The 7,921-nt window shown below is 36.9% G+C and overlaps 2 protein-coding genes across 2 annotated transcripts; one reads left to right on the top strand and one right to left on the bottom strand.

The window, feature by feature from the left end:
- Positions 1–2,455: 2,455 nt before the first annotated feature.
- On the top strand, positions 2,456–5,572 carry LOC110042663 (ficolin-2-like). Its single transcript, XM_089284261.1, has 3 exons — positions 2,456–2,556; positions 3,499–3,919; positions 4,266–5,572. The coding sequence occupies exons 1-3, from the start codon at positions 2,457–2,459 to the stop codon at positions 4,492–4,494; spliced, it is 750 nt and encodes a 249-aa protein (XP_089140387.1). The 5' UTR covers position 2,456; the 3' UTR covers positions 4,495–5,572.
- LOC149117671 (small integral membrane protein 8-like) lies at positions 4,224–7,914 on the bottom strand. Its single transcript, XM_089284293.1, has 2 exons — positions 7,788–7,914; positions 4,224–7,074 (listed from the first exon to the last, which is right to left on the bottom strand). Exons 1-2 carry the CDS (start codon positions 7,869–7,871, stop codon positions 6,922–6,924), a joined length of 237 nt encoding a protein of 78 aa, XP_089140419.1. The 5' UTR covers positions 7,872–7,914; the 3' UTR covers positions 4,224–6,921.
- Positions 7,915–7,921: the final 7 nt, after the last annotated feature.

Raw genomic sequence — 7,921 nt, 5'->3', positions numbered from 1 at the left:
ATTTCATATATACTTCACATCATTTCACTCACGGGAAGATATGAACTCAATTAATTGACCTCGCTCCCAATGTGTGGCTTCATAGCTCAGTTGGTAGAGCATCGCACCGGTATCGCGGAGGTCACGGGTTCGAATCCCGTTGAAGCCCTGATTTTTTTCAGGCTTCTTCTTTCCAGTTGCTTAAATTGGAAAATTTACTGCGATGATCATACTTCACTTTCATCTACTACCGCAGTTCAAATATGAATTATTTCATATATACTTCACAAAGTGGATTGTGTTTTTCTTTGCGGTATAAATTCTTATTGAATTTTGATATGATTTGGGCTTTAGCTACACTTGCATAATTGACGAGACCAAAAGACTCTAGACTTTTAATTTAACGGGAATCTAATAGTCACTGCTGGGATCTCTGCAGTCCTTTGTATTTAGGTAGGCGACGTCGACCTACAAAAATCATCGAATACAAAAGAAAAGACTAATGAATTGTGTCAGCTGCTTTAATTTGTTTGTGAGTATCTACAATAACTTTGGTTATTTCTACTAAAGCCAACCTTGTAATTCAAATCTACAAGAGTGCGAGACTATCGAGTCATATCACAAAGTGGATTTTGTTTTTCTTTGTGGTATAAATTCTTAATGAAGTTTGATATGCTTTCGGCTTTAGCTACACTGACATACTTGACGAGACCATAAGAATCGAAAGTTTGTGCCTAGTTTTCTGTTCTCACACGTCAAGTGCCATGATTTATTTCCAGTTTTCTGTATTGTTTCTGGTGCTGAGTTTTATAAGAGTTTCTTGGAAGGCTGTGTCGGCATTAGGTAGGTTTCTGTTTTCTTATTTCTTCATGATTCGAAATCCCTGAATCAAGAGAAAATTGCCTGAATTCAATTTTGATATTCCCCTGCTATGAATACTAGATATCATAGATACACAATATCTTGGGTTTGACAAGAGCAATCGTTGTAGATCTTGATGTTACAACAGATATACGACGGTTTTAAAATGCTAGCAAAACACTCCGAACCTCACGCGGATGAATACCACGAGAAAGAAATGAGGACTAAACTTCTGTCTCGATCGATACCGTCTCTCGTAAAATCACTATCTTTTATGTCAAACTCGTACATATTACTGGACTCTATGCTTATAAAAGTACATGAAACAGTGGAAATGGATCATACACAGCGCCTGAAAGATGAGAGATCTCCCTTAAATCATGAAAATCCGAATATTTTTTGCTCACACCTTGAACGTTTTCTATACCAACCGAAGCCTTTATTTAGGCAACGCCGGACAAGCTAGATTTCGCTCTGTTTGGTCGGCTTTCTTGTCAATTTTTTTGTGAAGCATTTTCTAGAATATCACTTTAAAAACAGCCCTCTTGTTGTTTGTAATTTAGAGCCATGTGTAATCAAGACGTTTGGAAAGCCAACTGCAAATAAGGCTCTTAAAAACCACGTAATCAGAACTTCGAGGGCGACGTCGGCAGAAGTGTGTGAGTTACACTGCTTTATGGAAATCACGTGTCAATCATACAACTTTGGTCCTAAGGAGGGTGGTGGTCACGTGTGTGAGCTGAGTGACTCTGGTGCTATCAGAAATCCACTGGACTGGACTACAAAACAAGGGTTTATTTACGGTGGAACAAAGGTGTGACGCATCTGGCTAAGGCTTAATCATAGTAACTAGGGTAGTTAATGCATGTCCTTAGACGGCAAATGTATTTCCGCCTGATGTTTCACAAAACATACTGCAGCATCAAGACTTTCACTGTTGTAAGCAAGTTTTTACAGCGTGAAAAACTAGCTTTATCAATATCGGTTCACATCTCTCATGAACATTTTTTTCTTATTTTATTTCAACGAAAGAATCCATGTTCAGACGCTGAGTGTCCTGTTAATTCCCGTTGTTTCTCAGACTTGGAACATGACACATATCAGTGTGTATGTGCAGTGGGCTTTACTGGTAACTGTCAATCAGGTAAGTGTAATGTGTATCTCAACACGTTAAAATCATATAACTATACTGCAAAACTGAACGCATGCGAGGTAGAAATCCAGCGTTAAGGTGCATGGGGAAGAGAGGGACTTTTATCCGATATTTAAGCCATTTTGGTATGACTTCATCACCGTTTTAGTAATATAAGAAATAGATTTCAATGGAGATTCGGATTACTAATACAATTTTTGGCAAAAAATCTTGAATACTGTAAACAAGGGGAAAAAAACAGTTTTAGCCCGATTAGGGTACATATTTTCAAATTCCAATCTTAGTATGGTGAATTGTCTTTTTTGACCTGCAATTATGCAAGGATTTCTCGATTTGCAACATAAATTTGCAACTAAAATGAGACGTCTCATTTTTACCAATAAACAATTTTTCAGAATTTTTGGCCTAAAACTAGAAATTGAAATTGAAATTTTTCATAGACGTGGATGAATGCATACTGGGAATGAATGAATGTCACGTGAACGCTACGTGCAACAATACGGAAGGATCGTACAATTGCTCGTGCAAAAATGGATTTACAGGAGATGGGTTCACGTGTGAAGGTGAGAACACTAAGTAACTATAGCGTGATAGATTCAAGGCAAATTAATGTGACTGAAATGTTAATCAAAGTGCATCTTTAACACAAAACAACAAAGCACATAACATCACGGTGTCCATCGAGGTGTTCTCTGATAATAAAATTTCTGTGCTTTGTGGAATGAGTTCTTCTCCTATTTAAATTTACCGATTGCTTACTTACCTACTTATTCCTCTTCGTTCCTAATGGAACATAGGTCCTCAACTAGAGCGCGCCACCCAAACCTATTTTGTGCAGTACACTTTGCCTCATTCCACGCGAGATGTTCCTATTGATTGATTAGGAACAGCAAAATGTTTGCAGTCAGAACATTCTATAACAATTCGTAAATTGGGCTAAACTACAAAACAGATTGTTCCCGTCTGTTTTTTGGTGCTTTGCCAAGTCGTGATGCTCGATGCGCGCAAATTGCAAGGCGCAAAGCGTCGATAAGCTTACGAGCAAAGCAAGTCCCGCAAGAAAAAGCTTGTCACGCTTCATAAAGCTTGATACGATGATTTTGTTTCGATGGCGCATTTGGTTCAATTAGAACGAAAAGTTATATTTAACGAAAAAATATGTAAGGACGTCTCTGTCTTCAAAGTCTTCGCGCTCGCAATGTGTGAAGCATTCGCGGTTGATTATGGTCTAAAACGTCGAGCTTTCCTCAAGGGACGAGAATGATTTCCCGTGAAAAGCCACGCCCCAAATGCACTTTTGGGAATGTTGAATTTTTCTAGCAACGCGGTATTTTGCAATGCTACAAAAGCAGTGCCAAACCACCAACACTTTCTTCTTTCTTCTGTGATCTGTTCTACATTTTGCTCGCAACGCCGCATGGAATAAAACACCAAGTGTTTTACAGTCCAGAAGTTCAGAGTTCGATTATCTCAGCTGATTAATAATCTCTTCTACTTCACTGTAGCACAAAAACTAAATGGAAGCTGTACCGAGCTGCTTGAAAATGGTTTCACATCCAGTGGCGTGTACACAATCAATCCAGATGGCGGCAAACCAATACAAGTGTTGTGTGACATGACCACGGACGGTGCAGGTTGGACAGTTTTCCAGAGACGTTTCGACGGTTCTGTTGACTTCTATCTTGGTTGGGAATCCTACAAAAACGGGTTTGGAGATCTGAACGGAGAGTTCTGGCTTGGAAACGACAATCTCCACCGTTTGACAGCCACTGATGACGTCATACTGAGAGTTGACCTGGAAGACTTTGATGGGAACAAAACATACGCCGAGTACACGACTTTTACGGTGGAAGACGAGGCAGATAAGTACCGGCTTTTGATTGGAGGATACAGTGGCACGGCTGGTGAATCTATGATATATCACAAGTAAGAGAAATACTGAATAATTGAGCCGTTAACTTAGGGAACTTAGGGTACCTTTTGAAACAGCTGTGTTGGAATTCTACCAGTGATTCGGCGACACTAGTTGAAAAGCAGTTTAGATTTTGTAATCCCTGTGCAATATATACGGCTGGCAAGTAAGTACAGGTAATAGATTCGATGACGGTGTTGACAAAGTTAAGGTATTAAATAGGCAGATTTTACTAAGTTAATGTAGAATATTGCATTGTTACGGAGAATACTAGTTAATTGTTTTTCTTTCTCTGCTACTGTGTAACTTAAACAGGCATGTTTGTTGTATCTTTAATATCAATCTGTAATTTTCTTTCAGTGATATGCAATTTTCTACGAATGATGACGACAATGACGGCTGGGTTGAAAGCTGCGCACAAACACACAAAGGAAGCTGGTGGTACAATATTTGCCTCGGCGCAAATCTTAACGGACTGTACCTGAACGGAACACATTCTTCTTATGCCGATGGAATCAACTGGGTCACGTTTAGAGACCTGTACTATTCCCTAAAACGCAGTGAAATGAAGGTTAAAACCAAATCCTAAATCTTTGAATTAGGGTAGAGACTCCCTTGTGCACCTTTGTAAAAAAAGGAACGAGGAAGGGTTTCTGGAGCATTTAAGATAGTTACGACTTGTCAGCCTTTTTCTGGAAATAACCATTATCATGGATAGCAAAGGAAGTCAATATTTCCTTTTACATATTTGGCATTAATTTTTTTGGTAACCTAAATGTTTAGAAACATTTCCTTCTTGCAAATCATATACTTCTACCCGGCAAATCTTTCATCTATAATTGTAAGCACTCCAAGCTTGTTCCTACTCTGTTACTCTTTCAAGCAAAGTTGAAAGCCGTTCATAAACTAGAATTATATATTGCAAAAAATAATGGCATACTGACTAAACATTTGGAAAGATGAGTACCTCTCTATTCGTAACTTTACAACTTTGAAATAACTTATTCCTCTCGCAAAAGCCCCGGCGGGTGGGGGGTGGGTACTCCCTTATATTGACTATATAGGTATGTGTGGCTATATAGGTATGTAGGGTTTTTGAGCCGTTTTGGTCATAAATAGGGTATCGATTTTGGCCATTTTGGTCTCAAATAGGGTATGGTTCTAGCACTCTAGTCTTGAATTGCATATGTTTCTTAGAAGAAGCTACTTTTTCATCATTATCAATAAGACCGTCAACAAAAGCCCTTCATGACTTATGTTCAGGGCAACTGTGCATGCCACAACGGTCATAAATAGGGTATTGAATTTTTGGCCAGGTCATAAATAGGGAAGCAAAAATCGCAGATTTTGGTCATAAGTAGGGTAAGGGTTTTGGGAAGTGGGCCACACCCCTACCCAACTTTTCTGGGAGTACCCCCACCACCCACCCCTGGAAGCAAAGAAACATAACTCTGTAAATTTATATTGTTTGTAGTTAGTTCAGCTGACTATTGCTTTTGTAAATAGGTCTTTCTATGCTTTGCTTTCTATTTTGCTTCTTTTTTCATATTAATGTACTATTGTAACATATTATTTGTGTGTTGGTGGCAGTGAACTTTTTGTAGCTAGTATTGTAAATCTAGTGTCACATTTTCAATCATTAATAAAATTAAAAAAAAAAAAGAAAACAGTCTTCGTATTGTGATGGGGTCAACCTCCAATAATTAATTTTAGAGATTATCAGGTTGTCCAAAATAATGTCTTAATGTTTGGACTTAGTATTGTAAGCAACATGAGTTATCATATTGTACAGTAAGTAGTGTAAGTATTAGTGCTGTACACAGTGTATCTACTGTATTGTAAGTAGTGGAAGTCTTAGTATTTTAATTAATGTAAGTAATTTAAGTGTTAGTATTGTAAGCAACATGAGTTATCATATTGCACTGTAAATAGCGTCAGTATTAGTATTGTAAGGAGCGTAAGTGATCGTATTGTATTGTAAGTATTGTATGTACCATATTCTAAGTAATACATGTAGTAGTGCAAGTCTTAGTATTGTAAGTGGCGAAGTAATTATATTGAATAAGAAGTACTGTAAGTAGTGTAATTTTAAGTAACTGTATTAGCCTTTAAGTAGTGTAAGTACCTGTATAAGTATTGTAACCAATGTGTGTGGCATTCATTAAAAAAAAAAACTAATAAAATAAGTCTGTGGGCCTAGAGTCATCCAATATTCCAAGAAGAGAACAATTATCCCAACATCCACAAAAGTGAGCACAACAACATGGAAGGGACAAAAAAGGCTGGACTTACTCTTTGTGTGATTAGGATCCAGTAAATAAATTTTACAACTGCAATAAAATGTGTTTTCACTTTTTGCCTGCATTATTTGGAACATTACTTTACTTCTTAAAATAGAGAACATTCCTGTTTGTATCGAGTTAAAGAAAAAGAGTGAAAAGTTGGGGAAAGGAGATTCCCATTATGAAGAAACAAAAGCTGCAGGAAATTTTTTCTACATCTTTTTTAGTAATTTTGAGTAGAATGGACAAAATGTTTTTTAATATCTTTTAACTTATTGTTTGTACATTGACTCTGCTGCAGGTCTAAAATAATACACAACTTGTAAACTTTTAAGATATGCAGCTGCTGCTGTGTCTTACTGTTAAGTGTCTTAACCCACCTATAATATCATATGGAAAATGATTTGGCATGCCTAATAAAACAAAGTTGTTATGAAAGCCTCCTCAAAGTCAAATAATATTACATACTTGTTACACAACAAAATTAGCTCCTGAAAGCTCCTGTTCCATATTTGTAAGTTGTTATGCATGCTTCTAGTTATACTGCATGTTTGGTAGTTTTATTACATGTTTCAATACTTCACTTGTCTCTGTAGGAGTCCGTTCAATTAACACAAAATGGCCGGCTTCTTATTGTTGGTACTTTGAAGATTGTAGGCAGAGAAGATCACATTATTTTGTCGCAGCTTTGTGCTCCTTTTTCCATTTTCTCACACGGTCTAACACATGATGCTTCAGTCCCACTTGCTTTTAACACGTCTGTTGTTTTGTGGTGATGTTGAGACTGACACAGCTGTCTGTTTTTCTCCTCCACTTGAATTCATGAAGCCCAGGAACAGCAAACAACCAACAAGGGCTACAGACCCACTAATCATAATCACTTTGTTCTAATGAAAAATATACAAAATAAAAGGAAGAAAAAAAGGGCAAAATGTAACATTTAGTCCAATCCAAGCACTTAAATACCATTTCTTCTTCTGAGTAATCAAAATCAATTTATTTCTCACACTACGTATTACAGTGAGGAATTTCTCAAACTGTGAACACCTCAATTTGTTTGTACACGTTTTTAGTGGCTATAGAATGGGGTCTCATCATTTAAACAAGATTATTTAGTGGTTTTATACCGTACAAAAGCTAATCTTGTAAAATACTGGAAGAGGTGTCATTCTATAGCCTGTCTAAGTCATCAAAAAAAAAAAACAAAACAAAAAAAAACATACATGTACTACAAAAACATACAAATATATTAAAATGTCGAGTGATCATGGTTCGAGTGTCCTTGCTGTAGTGTATTCATAAAATAAGTTAAAAGAGATATGGAAATAACTAAATTTAGGTTATAAGTAATCAACAAAATTGAAAACTTTGTTTTTGAAAATTTTATTTTCCTTAAAAGCTAAAGGTTATACACCCTGCAAGGAGAGCCTTTTCTTAATAAAAGATAAAGCAAAAAGAAATAAAAGAGGCTCTGCTCGCAGGGTGAAGGTTATATCCCAGTTTTGACAATTTTGGATGTTGGCTGACCGATGATCGACCTCCATCCACATCAGAAATAAAAGTATATAAAAAATCTAATGCTTAAACTTATAATACGTACTGGTTTGATAAATAATTCCGGATTAATAAGTCTAAAAGCCAGTGTGGATTGTCTGCCACCTTTCTTTCCCGGTGAAGACGCCATCTTTTCAAGTCGCTTTAAGAAGACTGGGTGCTAGTGCTCAGTTCCCTTCG

This window comes from Orbicella faveolata, unplaced genomic scaffold (genome assembly GCF_042242905.1).
Source record: "Orbicella faveolata isolate gen_17 unplaced genomic scaffold, um_ofav_v1 contig_1, whole genome shotgun sequence".
NCBI lineage: Eukaryota > Metazoa > Cnidaria > Anthozoa > Scleractinia > Merulinidae > Orbicella > Orbicella faveolata.
The sequence above is the reverse complement of the archived record's forward strand: the minus strand, read 5'-3'. Positions and strand labels throughout refer to the sequence as shown.

Excerpts from the sequence above, each read along its gene's own strand:
- LOC149117671 (XM_089284293.1), bottom strand. The coding sequence starts at position 7,871 with ATGGCGTCTTCACCGGGAAAGAAAGGTGGCAGACAATCCACACTGGCT. Across the intron at positions 7,075-7,787 it reads CGGAATTATTTATCAAACCA|AACAAAGTGATTATGATTAG; the intron begins GTACGTATTATA and ends ATTTTTCATTAG.
- LOC110042663 (XM_089284261.1), top strand. The coding sequence starts at position 2,457 with ATGAATGAATGTCACGTGAACGCTACGTGCAACAATACGGAAGGATCG. Across the intron at positions 2,557-3,498 it reads AGATGGGTTCACGTGTGAAG|CACAAAAACTAAATGGAAGC; the intron begins GTGAGAACACTA and ends ACTTCACTGTAG. Across the intron at positions 3,920-4,265 it reads GAATCTATGATATATCACAA|TGATATGCAATTTTCTACGA; the intron begins GTAAGAGAAATA and ends ATTTTCTTTCAG.